The following is a 15,195-nucleotide window of genomic DNA, read 5'->3' as shown; positions in this document are numbered from 1 at the left end:
GCGCGAATAACTTACCGGGTAACTTGGGACGTAAGTGTTCCCAACTTGTCAATCTCGGTGACCAAGGTCAATGGAGCATTAGTGATGGTGAGGGTCAGCCCATCATCGAGCACCAGGACGGTGTTGACTGGCAAGTAGGCGCTGATGTAGATGGGCTGTCTGACGATGAACTGCACCGGCTGTACTTCGACAGACGTGATGCCGGCAGCACAGACGGGATTATCGGGAAACTGAGGCAAGGCGATGGCCGGCCAGTACTGGCTGGCGGCGACCAACAGGCCCAGGATGGTGTTGAACTTCATGGTGATGATGAAGCGCTGCTGCGTGATTCCAGCACGATAGTCTCAAGACCGTCCAAGACACCAGGTCTGGAAGCCGAGCAGCAGCAAGATTAACCTTGGTTGTGTAACGTCGTTTTTGCTAATCAGGGCCGATCCTTTTCTTTTGTTTCCTTTCGGATATATTAAGGTATAGTAGAGTCGTACAAGGAAATATCTGGTCGACTATTGACCATGCAGTGGCATCTCTCGAATAAGACGGGAGGCGCCGCTGTTTCAACGGGGGGAGGAAAAAGAGAGAAAAGGCAAACAAGAGAAGCGTTCGAGGCCAAAGTGTGTGGACGCCGTGAAACAAATACTAGATGTGTTTCTTGTACGACGGTCAACGAAGATGGCTCGATTGTTTTAATGGGGAGGTTCTGCTGTAAGCTTGTTGCCGTGAGACTGGTGCGTTCCTAACCGACAGAATGGGCCGAAGGCGTGTGGAATGTCGTATCCTATGCGGAACGATGGCGGGATCTGTCTTCGGCCCAAGGCGCATGCCAAGCTGGCTCACAATGTCTCTGTGTGGTGAGGATGATGGATACTCTACCTCGGACTCGATTGCAACGTCCAAGTAATGACGAGATGTGAAATAGGGTAGATATCGGAAGCGAAGAGAGGCAAATAGAAGAGCGAGAGAAGAGGCGAGAGGGAGGGAGAGATGGCGAGCAAACCGTGGCGAACCTGCTACCGGGCCGAGTGCCTCTCGTCGAGGATACGGCAGAGGCATGAGAGAGAGAGAGAGAGAGAGGCCAGAGCCATCTCATTCGAAAACAGGAGGATTGATGCCTCCCCTGACTTCATGGTTACCTACTCTGTGACTGAATCTGGCCGAGTTCTGCTCGTTCCGGCCAAAGTTGTGATGCTGTTCAGAAGCGATTGGTGAGAATGGGGTCTGGCGTTTTTGGAGATCTAAGACAAGGCCGTCAACCGAGAGGGAACTAGAGCCGCTTCGGGAGCCCACGGCGGATTTTCCGCGCTCGGCGTAGGTGAGATAGAGAGAGAGACCAAGACTGCTGTGATTACTAGGTAATACTCGGAATGCTCAGAGTTTGGTTCATTGTAGACAATCACATTGTTTGTTCGTCGGTAGCGTCAGCGGTGGTGAGTGATGTGGTTGAGAGCCACAGGAGCCTAGGTATGCGGGCAAGGTAAGAATTCACATAGCTAATGTGATTTGACTAGCATTAGACTCCCGTCATCTCAGATTCCGCGCCCGCAGGAACGACGACGGTTGAGATGACAACATCCGCTTGGCCCTATTGCTTTGCGGGTCGTCCGAAAGAGGGGAGGATTTGCTCCCGTTCTTAGTAGCTTTTCTGGCACCTTGCCGACCTTACTTATTAGATGCTTAGCAGAAGCTCTCTCCGCTAGCTGCCGCCCAGGTCTGGGATGACTTGCAGCCTCCGTACGAAAGCGTTGCTGGTGGGTCATAGCTAGGCATCTGGTCGTTTCTGTGTGTGCTTGTGAGTGAGAGAGAGTGTGTGTGGGAGGTCAGTCAGACGCAATAAGGTGCGAGACGGTTCGAGGGAGCTGAAGTTCATCTTGACCAAATCCGTCCAAGTCTCTCCCAACTCCCCCAGCAGGGGGCGTTCAATGTAGCCGAACCGTTGCTGGCTGTGGGCTACTTGTTGTGGCGGGCCCTCCTCCTTCGGCCGCCTCTTTCAACCTGCTCTGGTGCCTCTTTGGGAATACCACCGCCACAGCCCGGAAACGAACTGAAGAAGAGTGGACGGTGAGTCGGGGGTCCCCCATCCCGAGGGGGTGTGTGCATTACCTAGTCAACTCTGTCGGTCGGTCGGTGAGAGTGGAGGAGTGAGGAGTTGTTGTCAAATAATACACTAGCAGAGTTAGACCGCAACTAAAGACGGGAAGGGAATGCGAGAGATCTACGTGACAGTTGGCGCGGTTTTCCCCGGGGGAGCCGTCGCGGTTGGTCAGCCGTCATCTCGTCTAGTTCCAAGACACACACCCTACTAAGAGCCTAGACCCTTGAACTCAATCTCACCGTTCCCACGGAAGCTTTGACAGTTTTTTTCTTATTTCCGATCTCTGCTTCTTGTTCGGATCCGGTTACCACTCGCCCTTGACCAGGACGGCCCGTGACAGTTGAAGCTATCCCAACCTGTCTTCCCGAACAAGACAAGCAGTCCTGGGAGGACTACAGATACCCTCACACACGACCGCACGCGGACAGTGGCGCTGAGCGAGGCCAGGTATTGGAGTCTCTGATCAGAGGCATCACGATCGCAGTCACAAAGACCTTGGCAAGTATGCATTCAGCCGCTTTCTCGAGCAAACCCCCTCATACTGTTCCTTTGCAGCTCTATGAGGGCTTTGTGGGAATTGCGTCTGTTCCGGCCGTGAGACTCTCGAGAGGTCCTTGGGGGGGCGTCTTTCCAGTCCCCAAGAGGGTTGGATGAACAATAGAGTTGACGCCCGAGTGGACATGACGCTCCGGAGATGGACGTCAGATGTCGACAAACGGCTTGGCGGCTGGAGTGAAGGCGGCACGGGAGGCATACGATATCGGTCCATCTTCAGATCAAGATGTCCTGATATAGAGTTTGTCCGCATTCCTTCTTCAGCCCGAGATTCCTACTACTCTTGGACCCTGAATCCAACCGCAACAACCTCGAACCATCCAAACATCAGCTCACTTCAGCTCACCTCTCGCCTCTTACAAAAATGTTGCAGCTCGTCTTTGCATTCGCTGCCGTTGCGGCTGGCGCAAGGGTCTACCGCAGACAAGAAGATTGCTCCTCCACCACAACGTTAGATGCCCTCACCGTTACCAGGGTTGAGCCGATCTCGATCTATATCCTCCCTCAACAACTTGCACCAACAGGGACCAACAATGATCCCTTCACCGCGGTCTATACAACAGTCTATCCCACATTCTGCCCAGAGTGCTCTCAGGGTCTGAGGCCGGAGACTTACACCATCACCCAGACCTGCACAGGCATCACAGGATGCCAACCATCGGGCAGTGTCCTTCCTCCGGGATTCACCACAACCCAAGCTACCTGCACCGACTGCCCAACACCATTCAGTGCCGTCCTCACTATCCCTCAGGCGACTGATGCCGTCGTCACTTCAACCTTCCTCGAGACCATCACCGAGCCAGGCTTGACCACGACGCGCACCATCGTCCAGACCTGCGCGAGCGAGCCTTGCTTGCCTCAAATCACCAACGTCCCTGGACGCGTCTCTACCTTCGATGGGGGTCTCTTTGCCGAGCCGGTTACACAAACAGCCACAGTGTCGGTCTCAGTCACCGTGACCGACAAGTCAACTGCAACCGTCACTGCCGATGCTGATCCATCCTTCCGTCCTGGCAACTTCAACAGCGGTGCCGGACATGTCGTCTCTTCAGACAAGTCTCTTGTTCTTTGCGTCAGCGCATTTGTTCTTTTGTTAATCATGTCTTCATAAGCGAGCGGGTGGAGCGAACGGGAAAACGCGTGTGTGTGTGCCACAGATTATGGATGATGTTGATGGCCATTAAGACTCATGAACTCTTAGCCTGCGTGTTGCTTCATGTTGCTTCTATTACTTCAAAGGACAATACTTGATACCAATTGTTTTCAATACGAGCCTTTGAGGGCTTTTACTTTCATTTCCTTGTATAATCTCACTTCAGTCCAGTATATACTTCATCATAGTACCTTATTCACCAGAGGGTCTTCAACATTTCTTCCATGTAGTAGATATTAGATATACACAAAATCAATGAGGTCTGAGCACTTCTTTTTCCAAATCAAACTCGATCATAAAATCACTTGCTCCATTTGTTGATCGCGAACATTCTGCGCATTCTTCGTTTTCCTTCCCTACCACGACTACTTAGCCTTATTCGGAAATAAATCTTTGTGCCAATACCACTAACAAAAGTTGTGTAACTATCACCATTCTACATCCGACTCGCGAAAAGACCGCTTTTGAAAGATGCTAGATCCCGCAATATTAGAGTGCGGGTAGCAATCAGATCATGAGGGTCCCCCTGATATTAGTCACATTTTGGGGTTACACGCAAATTCCAGGGTTCGAAAGCCCAGTGCCTCGTCTGGAAGTGGTATCACCCCTTTTGGGAAAAATAAGAGTGATCTGCGTCTCTTAGCGATGGTTCCCATTGTCAAAAGAAATATGCATCGTCGGGTCTCGTCTGCATGTCATTTCCTGGGCGATCATTTCATCACGGCCCTGTCCATCGGGTCTCGATGTGACGACAAACCCCTGTGACCCCATTGGCCCCCCCAGGAACCATCCCGAGATCATGGACATGGGCACATATGAATCCGAGAGTGAGGTTTGACCTCATACTCGGCTCTGGATCTGCACAGCTGAACATCTGGAAGTCTTGGAAATGTCTGCATTCGTTGAACTTTTGAAGCCATCTTGGACCCTGCTGACTGGATGTCGCGGCGGCTGGAACTAGGACTGCTGATCATATGCGATTCCGTCTAGTCTATTCTAAATTCTATCTTTACCCTTCTCTTGCGGGGCCGTCTCGTCGCACTCCTCCCCTCCTCCTCCTCCTCCCGCGGGACCCCGGCCGTAGCTACTGAGGCCATTATCTCACAGTTTTTTTTTTTTTCTGTTTACCGGCCCGTACTCACGGGCAAACCCTCGGCTCGCGCATGATCTGATGATGTGTCTGGATTGGCGGGAGGGCCAAATTCCGCGCAAGCCACGGATGTCACTAGCCCATTTCTCCTCATTCCATCGACAAAGGCAGCGCTACGCAAACTCTCTGCCCACCCGTTGCTACCAGGCTGGCCAGCACTAAGATCTGCAAATCTCCTCCCGTTGCGTCTGTGCGTGATGCAAGATGGCCCTCTCTTCTCTCTACTTGTTGCCAGCCGGGTGGGATGTGAAATGTGATGAGATGTGACTTGAAACTGTCGCCCCCGGTGACATCTCTGGTGGCATAATTGTGGCATAGATGGTGTATGCCACCCCTCAACGTCGACGCAGAGACGATAGGTACGCCCTCGGTAGCTATCTAGGACAATCCGTCAATAGTTTCGTGTAAATCTTTTCTCATTTTTCCCTCATTCGCGAATATGTGGCGTGACATCACTTCGCTCCGTTCGTGAAGGGGAAAAAAACCGCCGTCAAGGCCCCAGTCATGCAGATGATGTCGGTGCCGCAGCCTTCATCACCTGCTCCAACCACCAAACGTGAATGCGGACATCGTCAGTGAGCTCAGGGTGGAAACTCGTGGCAAAGATGTTGCGCTGCCTCACAGCGACGATATCACCGACCGAGTCGTCCGCGGTGCTCTGGCTGACGCCCTCAGCGGCCTTGGTCTTTCGCCCCGGAAGAACGGCAAGGACCTCGACAGCCGAGGAGGCCGGCTTGTCGCCCTTCTTCTCGCCCGCCTCGGTGGAGAGGATCTCCTCAACGATTGGGGCGCGGATGAAGACGCCAGGGTAAGGGGATGACGCCGTTTTCGTGTTGCCATCGCCCTGCGTCAGGAAAGGCAGGTCTAGGTCCGCGACGAAACTCTCAATCTGTCGGCCAAAGTGGTTGCGGTGGACGCGCACACCCAGGCCGCCGATGAGCTCTTGGCCGCCCTTCTTGGTGGCATTTGCCTCATCAGCGAGGAGGATGGCGCCGGCGCAGGTTCCCCAGACTGGCTTACGGTCGACTCTAAAAAGGAGAATAAGAATTAGACGTTGTCTCACGGGGAAACTCTCTCCAAGACCTCCATGGTATTCGCAAAAAATGAATGAGATGAGAAGACGAGTGAAAAAACACCGAACGTGGTGTGGAATTCTCTCAATTTCGCACATGACATCATGAAAAACACAGCCGGATCTTTCGTGAGTGCGAGTTGAGTGAGGTGGCTTACTTGACGAATTCCTTGAGGGGTTCCATCAACCCAGACTGCGCCGCGATAAACGAGATGGTTGTGCTCTCTCCGCCTGGAATGATGAGGGCATCGCAACTCCGGAGCTCTGCCTCGGTGCGGACCTCGATGGCAACGATCTCGGGTCTCGGGCTTGGCACCGAAGACTCGGCCGTAGCGAGGTAGACGGCGGCCTTCCGTACGAGCTGGACGTGCTCGTGAAAGCCGCCTTGGAGAGCCAGAACGCCGATGGTAAGTGAAGACATTTTGAGATGTGTGTTGTAAGATTCAGCGCTCACAGGCTGGTGGCGTTCAGCAGGGTTCTTGAGGATGATGGGTAGTAATAGAGTCGCGAAGAGTTCCGAATGTTGTGTTTGAGTCATTTACACAGACTCTGAACGAATGAAGTCGAACACCACGCCCCGGACCAGTGAAGAGCAGCGAAAGCTTGTAGACTATCCGCGCAAGACGATTACTGTGTAGGATAACGGGGATTTGGGGGTTGCTTCGTCGGCCTTGGCGACAACGGCTTCGTTGAAGACCCTTGCTAGCTAAAGTAAGGTACTTTGCGTCGCCCGCACTGCAGTAATCGGCGAGTTAGTCAGAGAGGTTGGCTGGCGGCCATGTAACGGTGGGCTTAGCAGTAGTTCGCCGCCGACTCGCTCCGCTGTAGTTAGGGTAGGTAGTCCACAGATTGTAGACCAGGTATGTCCCAACTGCTGTGGGCGCAAAGGGCGTAAAGGGCGCGGGACAGCTTGATGTCAAAGACCAAAGATCCATGCAAATGGTGTTATACTACTTGGTAGTTGATGTCAATGACTGGCGGAGCAACGGGACAGGGAAAGGCGTCCGTCAGATGGAGGCACGGATGATGGAACTGCAGCGGCGGCGGCGAGAGAAGATTCCATGCATACGGAGCTTGTTCCAGCTTGACTCTGCAGCTCGGGCGGAACAAGATGGGGCGATCTGGGTGTTGTCCCGCGCGGAACAGACTTCGAAGGGAGCGGCAGGGCGGGTGTGTTGGAAGGGGGGCCGAGGGGGCATCGCTCGGATCTACATCCGATGACAACCGCTCTTCTCTCCGCCCGCCCTTCAGTCTTTGGTAACTATCGCCGCCGTTCGGAGCATGTGGAAGGTCGGTAGAAACTTGTCACCAATTGTGGAGGAAGCATTTGGCTCAGCCGGGTTGCGAGCTACCGGGGTGAGATGCACATTGGTATTACGATTACATACACTATATGCGCGCATTGTCAGAGTGACCCATGATCAAGAGAATATGTCGGGCCATGATCCATCCACAATACGAACATGTCCCACAGCACGAAACCCTCAGCTTTCTCCTTATCGGGCAATACCAACGGAAGCGTGTCAAGAGTCCAGACATCCAGAAATGTCTCCCGCCACCCGTTCAAACACCGGTGCGTGGGACTGGGCCGCCCTCCGCGCGCCCGCCATGGCCTCTACGACTTTGCCTTCGGGGGATACTTCGATGACACTGCCATTCCATTAAGGTTCTCCATGTACCGGGTCCCGGAGTAACCGTATCTTGCCTTTCCGAGATCGGGCCCTGACCCGTCGTCCCCCCCTTCCACGCTTGCTGCAGGCCATCCATCTCACTGAGTCGCAGTCTACTGCGCAGTAGGAGGTACACCATATTCATGACTGTCTGCAGACTTGCTGGGTGGTAAGCTCGGCCCTAGGGGTCCCCTACGGCCAAGTGTCGCCGCCGACTCAGTCGCGGACCACGCGCTGCTTTGCTCGGCTCGCCTAGGCGGAGGGGTTTTTCTGTACCACCACCGTTCAGTCTTGTTCTCCAAGCAAATGGAAGCGATCCGCGGGAAAGACGGGATGACTCGGTACAGCAGAAGTGTAAAAATTTTCTCTCTCTCTCTCTTCGTCCAATCTTGGACCCCTCGCTGAACATGCCGTGTCATCATCGAAGTTGTTGTCTGCCGCCATATACATATTTGCCCCCCCTCCGTTCACATCTCATTCTTGAGACCCCTTTTCCCCGGATTTCATGACATACAACCAGACCCATCGTGAAGCGGAGCATCTTGAATCCTCGTTAACCATTTTGAGGCCCTCCTTTCTCTCTGATTGATTGAAAAAAAAGATACCCCTCACTTCCAGAGCCGTTCTATTCCCGTCTCTTTCACTCAGACCTTCTGTATCATCCCACCTTACACCTCTTCAACTCACTATTATCGCTCATCTCATAGCGGTTCATCCCTCTCAAAGATACCCCCCTGAAAAGTCACTTTTCAAACTCATATCACAATGACCAACAACGACGCAACCAAGCCTAACGGCACCAACGGCGATGCTAAGAACACGTTCGCCGTCAAGGCCGGACTCGCCCAGATGCTCAAGGGAGGTGTCATCATGGACGTGACCGACGCCGCCCAGGCCCGCATCGCCGAGGAGGCCGGCGCCTGCGCCGTCATGGCCCTGGAGCGCGTCCCGGCAGACATCCGCAAGGACGGCGGCGTCGCCCGCATGTCCGACCCTGCCGTCATCAGGGAGATCCAGAACGCCGTCACCATCCCCGTCATGGCCAAGGCCCGCATCGGCCACTTTGTCGAGTGCCAGATTCTCGAGGCCCTCGGCGTCGACTACATTGACGAGAGCGAGGTCCTCACCCCGGCCGACAAGGTCTACCACGTCGAAAAGGCCGACTTCAAGGCCCCCTTCGTCTGCGGCTGCCGCAACCTCGGCGAGGCCCTGCGCAGAATCGCAGAGGGCGCCGCCATGATCCGCACAAAGGGCGAGGCCGGCACCGGCGACGTCGTCGAGGCCGTCACCCACGTCAAGCAGGTCACCAGAGACATTGCGCGCGCCAAGGGTGTTCTCGCGACCGAGGGCATCCTGGGCATTCGCGCCCTGGCGAGAGAGCTCGAGGTCGACCCTACACTCCTCCAGCAGACGGCCGAGCTCGGCCGTCTCCCCGTCGTCAACTTTGCCGCCGGCGGTGTCGCCACCCCCGCGGACGCGGCGCTGATGATGCAGCTCGGCTGCGACGGTGTCTTTGTCGGCAGCGGCATCTTCAAGTCTGGCGACCCGGCCAAGCGCGCCAAGGCCATCGTGAGAGCGACGACGCACTACAAGGACGCCAAGGTCCTCGCCGAGTGCAGTGAGGGACTTGGTGAGGCCATGGTCGGCATCAACTGCGACAGCTTGAAGACGGAGGAGAAGCTGGCCACCCGTGGGTGGTAAGCAAAGGTGTTCGGAGGTTTAGGAGCTTAGACTGCTGGGAGGCAGCGTGTGTGTGAGATTTGGGATGTTCATATGGGTTCATGACTCTGCGATATGAAAAGCAGTGATTTTCTTTTTCAACCAAGACATGGAGGCATTGTGGCCGCATCAGCTAGCGAAGCCGAGGGGGTCCTTCTTCTACGGAGCATTTGGAAAAATTGGGCATAATAAAGTCTACCTCGTTTGAGGCTGAATCTTTGGTTATTGATTCTCTTTTGGTGATGTCTCAGAGTGACTTGCTGTAATTCCCCGAGCAAAGAGCACGCACCCATCCCCGTTGTCTGGCACACCACCTTCATGACTCTAGTTTAAGGTTTCTGACACGTTCTATGCATACGAGGAATTGTTCTAGAACTCTCAATCGCGACAGATTACACAACCTCAACCAACTCCTCGCGACGAAGAGCCCGGGATTCTTAGCAGCACCACTTCGGGGTGGATCTCGAAGATAGCGGCGGACATAGCTCAGTTGGGAGAGCGTCAGACTGAAGTGGGTTCTGAACCCTAGAAACTTCATTCAATCAATCTGAAGGTCGTGTGTTCAATCCACACTGGCCGCAACATCACCTTTTGCTCAGGGCGCGCGCACCTCGTTTTGTGTTTATGTTTGGTTTTAGGGCGTCCTTGCTGGATTGATGATGTCTTTTTCTTTTGATATATATATCCTTGAAAATGTGACCATAAAGTAGCAAGTGATCTTCATTGCGAATTCAGGTGTTGAGTTGGCTCATGGGAAAACGAAGTACATCGTGTTTCTCGCCTCTTTGTGAATCAACGTCAAGCTCTCGCCGCCAATCTTACTCATCAACTCCCTTTCATTCATACTGAGCGAGACATTGATGGTGCTCGTGGTTCCAATTCAACTTGACCATGAAAACAGTTCTTCAGACGGGTATGCTGCTTGCAGTGGATAGACTAGATATGAGTACTGCTTCACCTTCATGCTTACACTTACCTAGGATCACCTAGGATCACTCATTCATCTTCGCAGGCCCCCAGTAGATTCCTGAGTTACCATTTGCGTTGATGTCCTGCGGCGCCTACCAGATTCCTCAAAAGTATACTAATTTACCTCTCAGAAGAAAGCCATGTTGACCAAAATACCTCAAGCTTGTCCATCTTGACCAAAGATCGGCGATGTTACCTTACCGTCTTTCTGTAGAAGCTATCTAGACAGCATCCACCGACGCAAAGTCTCTTCTCCAGTGTCGCCCATGACGTTTTTCCAGGCCCTCGAGTCGGATCGTCACGAAGATGAAGCAAGCTAAAGAACGCCCAGCATCTTGGCACGGCAGCTCTGCACGGGTTGATTCTTCAGGAAACACTTTGTTGTAAGCATCAAATTGGACTGCCTGACTAAAACACATGAGTTGAACGTGGCCTGAAGCTTTTCACCCACGCAGTAAAGCTTCGAAAGGAAGCACGTGTAGTCTTTGACAGCAGCGAGGGGTAATACAAGCAGCTCACGAGATTCCATTCAGGAACCAGAAGCCTCAATCTTCCACACAGAGGTGTGTCCTCAGATAAAAACCTCTCTTCATCGGACGATTCCAGCACATATCTCAGATCCAAGAAGTGGCAGCAAGTAGGCCAAGCCCTCTCCCTTGGCGGCGTTGCACCGTCTCTAACAAGTTCATGTAGTGAGAAAAGACGAGATAACGCCCTTCCCGTCAACATGGCTGTGGGACGCCCTGGCTGATAACTAATAACTGTCGACCAGGCCCCAAGCCCTTCTCAAATCCATTTGGAATCTTGGAAGGGGTGGAAGTCTACCCATCTAGGGCTGAGAACAAAGACATGGAGAGAAAAGTGCTCAAGAATGGCCAGGAATGGATTTATGGCGTGGGGGTGAGCACACTTGTTTAGTTCCCGAAGGCTTAAAAAGACCCAAAAGGCTTAACAATTCCTCGGGACCACCGATCTTCTTTGAAGCCCAACAAGTCCGGTTTGAAGTCCGGCTGCCCGCTTGGGAAGCAAGTGGAATAGTATATTCCTATTCTGTCCTGCCCTATTCAGCCTGTCTGTTTTCTTGTTCTTCTAGAGAGAAAATCGCAAGGCGCGTATTGTCTGGTGGTAATGTCTCAGCCAACATCGAGATGCTCAAAATAGCGCGTCTATGCCTTGGAAATGTTGGAATTTTTGGTGTTTTTGAATCTTGATTACATTTGTGAACCAGGAGCGCCTTGCGCCTTATCCATGGTTCCAATCCTGATGAGGATTCGCTATGCGGAGTGTTATGTTTACAGATATGTTACAGTGTCTTGTACAAGCAGCCTCGCCTCTCTCTCAGAGGCTTTGGCAGCAATTATCCATCACCATTTTACTGTACACCGGGAGTCTTAGTATCGCGCACTACCTCTGCGCTCCCTAAGGCTATGGCGGACCCTTCGCGCGTAACGCGCCACCCTAGATTTGACATCGAGATTGTAGCCCGGCATGGTGCCAACAGCCTGGGAGAACACCCCCAGCTTGCCGCCACGGAACGAGTCTAGGGCCAGCTCAATGGTATCGATGAGGCGCAGCGTCTGCATGTCGTAGAAGAGACCGGCGAACTGCATCTCGTCCAGCACGGCGAGCACGGCCTGTGTGTCACCGTGGCGGTACCAGAGGATAGAGGCCAGCTCGTTGTAGAATGGCGTAGAGACGCCGAGGACATACGAGGCCAGGCCGAGCTCCTTGACCCGCGGGAGGACGTTCAACGCCAGTGGGGAGGAGTGCGCAAAGGACTGGTCGAGGGTCTTGAGGCCCTGCAGGAGGTGCATGGAGTACAGCGGACCATGGGAGTCCATGCTGAGGGCGTCTGGCTGGGCCTTTTTGGACGACTTCTTGTGCAACGAGGGCTTGGCCTTCTTTTCCGGATCCGGCTGGCGCTGCTTGTCTTCAGAGATACCCAACCTTGCGACCATGGAGAAGACGTCGCGTTCCAAAACGTTCCAGACCTCAACGTCGGTGTTGCACTGATCCAGAAGGGCCTGTAGACGGACAGCTTCTTGGGCGCGGGCGTCCCTCCGCGCAGCTTCGAGCTTGGCGGCCTCTTCCAGGTCTGATTCGAGCTCCTCTTCCGGCTTGAAGGAGATGCGCGACGAGGTCAGCTGGTCGCCTTGCACCTGGCGCATTCCAAGCGCGACCTCAGCCGCGCGGCGCAGAGCAGGGGGGTATTTTCGCAGGATGGCATCGCGAGATCCGGACTCTAGTTCGGGTTCGACTTGCGAGGAGGAGGCGTCGTCTGCAGCGCCCGGGGTAGCAGCCTGTGGCGGGACCTGGCCGCCGCGCTTCGCAATATCGTCAAAGATGGCACGGAAAACCTGTCGCTCGGTCGGGGTGATGGTGGACTTTCTCTCGCCGTCTGGGCCGCTGGGGATATCAGTTCGTTCTTGGGCAGGGCCATCCCATTCGAAGGGGATGCTTTGCGAGCCGCGCCTTCGGGGATGGGGCCGGCCTGCGGTTGTCGAGAGGGATCGAATAGAGACGGAGGCCCTTAGGATTGTCCTCGTCTGGTAGAGGAAGGGCGTCAACGTCGTAGCCATTGTGTGCGTGCTGTGTTGTATGGCTGGAAGCGCAAGCTGTGCACTTCACACTTTGCGATGGTCAAAAGTTGCGAATTCGCAGATGCAACAAAATTTCCATCCAAAAATCCAACAGGGGAAGCTCGGGCCATGCAGGGACCGACGACAGGCGTGACAGGGCGCTGATGGCTGACGTAATAGACATTAAACCCCCTGCAACCGCCGGGGACCTCGACGCGTTGCGACGCGCTTTCAATTAGGCAGGTTCGCCTCCACCGCGCTCCTTCCGTCGTGATTCACTCCTTCTGAATTGCCTCTTTTTTCTTTCCACCAATACTTCCAAGTTTCTCTTGGCTACCTATACAACTTCCACACCTGGCTCGGGGTTGCTCTCACGACAGGTCAAAAGACAGTTCGGCATTGCAATCGCATTCTCCGAGTCGCAATTCTCACAGTACGTCACAGACTTCCTCTTCATTACCACTTCAACCTGCTTAACATTGTGAACAGCCTTGCTCCGAACGACCACAAACACCACCTGATACGCCTCCGCATACGGAACCACGGAAATCACTACTTCTCTCCGGGTCTACCGCCGTCGGATCGCACATTTTACCTCTTCCCGCCCATATACATCCCAAGCCGCAGTCATGGCTCGCACGAAAGTAAAAGCCGAGGAGGACCAGGGGATGAGCGCCTTCGAGAAGATGCGCCTCGCAAACATTGCGAAGAACAAGACCATGTTGGACGACTTGGCCAAGGCTTCGAATAAGATCATGCCTCCCAAGCCCAAACCAGCACCAAAGTCCCGGTCGACTCCCGTAAAAAGGGAGCCTGTTGCTCCCACTGGCCCGGTCCGTCGCAGTGCTCGCGTTGCAGGCTTCGATGCCGATAACGAGACTCTGAAGCGCAAGTACGAGGTCGAGGTTGAAGAAAAGGCTGCACAAGAAAAAGCCAAGAAAACGAGAATCGGTGGCAACCTCAGTCTGGGAGACATCGCCGTCGATGGCAAAAAGTTTAACAATGGAATCACCGGGTTGAGTGCACTGGTCCCTCGGGGTGCCCAGCCCGGCGTCCCCACATTCACGGATGAAGACGTGGAGAACACGTCTGATAAGGGCCTGAAGGAGTTACGCAAGAAGATGGGCAAGTTGGAGCTCTACGAGAAATGGAGTCCCCAAGGTAAGCCGGACAATCTGTGTTCGCCGTCAGTTGTAATTGCTCACCATCTTCCAGATATAAAAATCTGTCCTTTGCGCATCTACGCTGCCACTTTCCATCCTACCGAGGACAAACCCCTGGTATTCGCCGGCGATAAGGAAGGCGCTCTAGGTGTTTTCGACGCCTCTCAGGATGGCCCCCCGGAGAACGACGATGACGATGAGGACGCGTGGTTTGACCCCAAGATTGGCGCCTACAAGATCCACACTAGAACGATCACGACCATCATCGTTTCTCCGTTCGAGCAGCAAAAGGTCTACACGTCCTCATACGACTCTACCGTCCGTGTGCTTGACCTTGAGAAGGATGTGTGTTTGCCCGTCTGGGAGCCCGAGGACAAGAATGAGGATATACCCTTGTCCGCCATCGATATTCCATTGACGGACAAGAACCTCATTTACTTTTCTACCCTCAACGGCGCCGTTGGAAAGGTCGACATCCGCGACCCCAAGTCCACGGAGATGTGGCAGTTGTCCGACAACAAGATTGGAGGTTTCTCTCTGAACCCGCGAGAGCCGCACCTCCTGACCACGGCGTCTCTCGACAGAACTGTCAAGATCTGGGATTTGCGAAAGGTCACCGGCAAGGGAGATATGAGACACCCTGCCATGCTCTACGAGCACAATTCCCGGCTCTCAGTCTCTCACGCATCATGGAGTCCCGGCGGGCATATCGCCACGTCGTCTTACGATGACACAATCAAGATCTATGACTGGGCGAACCGTACCGACTGGGACAAGTCCACCGAGATGGAGCCGAAGCATATTGTAAAGCACAACAACCAGACTGGCCGTTGGGTGACCATCCTCAAGCCCCAGTGGCAAAAGAGACCCAAGGACGGCATCCAGAAGTTCGTCATCGGTAATATGAACCGTTTCGTCGACGTGTACGCCGCCAATGGCGAGCAACTTGCGCAGTTGGGCGGAGACGGCATCTCGGCTGTCCCCGCTGTGGCTCACTTCCATCCGACGATGGACTGGGTGGCTGGTGGTACAGCAAGTGGAAAGCTGTGCTTGTGGCAGTAAGCCTGGAGGTTTAG

The 15,195-nt window shown here is 54.1% G+C and overlaps 6 protein-coding genes across 6 annotated transcripts in view; 3 read left to right on the top strand and 3 right to left on the bottom strand.

The window, feature by feature from the left end:
- HER10_EVM0005204 (UbiD family decarboxylase) overlaps positions 1–1,024 on the bottom strand; it is a 28,784-nt gene extending 27,760 nt beyond the window's left edge. The window contains exon 1 of the mRNA XM_035474827.1: positions 16–1,024. Within this exon, the coding sequence (XP_035327973.1) occupies positions 16–302 (287 nt within the window). The 5' untranslated portion in view covers positions 303–1,024. The remainder of the gene's footprint in view (positions 1–15) is intronic.
- A 1,637-nt stretch (positions 1,025–2,661) lies between these two features.
- Positions 2,662–4,073, top strand: HER10_EVM0002067 (uncharacterized protein). Its single transcript, XM_035471793.1, has one exon. It carries the CDS (start codon positions 3,009–3,011, stop codon positions 3,753–3,755), a length of 747 nt encoding a protein of 248 aa, XP_035327656.1. The 5' UTR covers positions 2,662–3,008; the 3' UTR covers positions 3,756–4,073.
- A 738-nt stretch (positions 4,074–4,811) lies between these two features.
- Positions 4,812–6,983, bottom strand: HER10_EVM0002490 (SNO glutamine amidotransferase). Its single transcript, XM_035472198.1, has 2 exons — positions 6,178–6,983; positions 4,812–5,975 (listed from the first exon to the last, which is right to left on the bottom strand). Exons 1-2 carry the CDS (start codon positions 6,555–6,557, stop codon positions 5,450–5,452), a joined length of 906 nt encoding a protein of 301 aa, XP_035327694.1. The 5' UTR covers positions 6,558–6,983; the 3' UTR covers positions 4,812–5,449.
- A 1,033-nt stretch (positions 6,984–8,016) lies between these two features.
- HER10_EVM0005627 (pyridoxine biosynthesis protein) lies at positions 8,017–9,593 on the top strand. Its single transcript, XM_035475235.1, has one exon. It carries the CDS (start codon positions 8,455–8,457, stop codon positions 9,388–9,390), a length of 936 nt encoding a protein of 311 aa, XP_035328011.1. The 5' UTR covers positions 8,017–8,454; the 3' UTR covers positions 9,391–9,593.
- A 2,175-nt stretch (positions 9,594–11,768) lies between these two features.
- Positions 11,769–13,000, bottom strand: HER10_EVM0002604 (uncharacterized protein; the record flags this gene model as incomplete). The annotated part of the gene is made up of 1 exon (XM_035472310.1): positions 11,769–13,000. The coding sequence occupies exon 1, from the start codon at positions 12,954–12,956 to the stop codon at positions 11,769–11,771; it is 1,188 nt and encodes a 395-aa protein (XP_035327707.1). The 5' UTR covers positions 12,957–13,000.
- A 244-nt stretch (positions 13,001–13,244) lies between these two features.
- Positions 13,245–15,181, top strand: HER10_EVM0007053 (WD domain-containing protein; the record flags this gene model as incomplete). The annotated part of the gene is made up of 2 exons (XM_035476619.1): positions 13,245–14,117; positions 14,172–15,181. The coding sequence occupies exons 1-2, from the start codon at positions 13,586–13,588 to the stop codon at positions 15,179–15,181; spliced, it is 1,542 nt and encodes a 513-aa protein (XP_035328143.1). The 5' UTR covers positions 13,245–13,585.
- Between the last annotated feature and the right edge of the window lie 14 nt (positions 15,182–15,195).

Source organism: Colletotrichum scovillei (assembly GCF_011075155.1).
Source record: "Colletotrichum scovillei strain TJNH1 chromosome Unknown Contig00010, whole genome shotgun sequence".
NCBI classification, from domain to species: Eukaryota; Fungi; Ascomycota; class Sordariomycetes; order Glomerellales; family Glomerellaceae; genus Colletotrichum; species Colletotrichum scovillei.
Note: the sequence above shows the minus strand (reverse complement) of the source record. Positions and strands in the feature narration are given on the sequence as shown.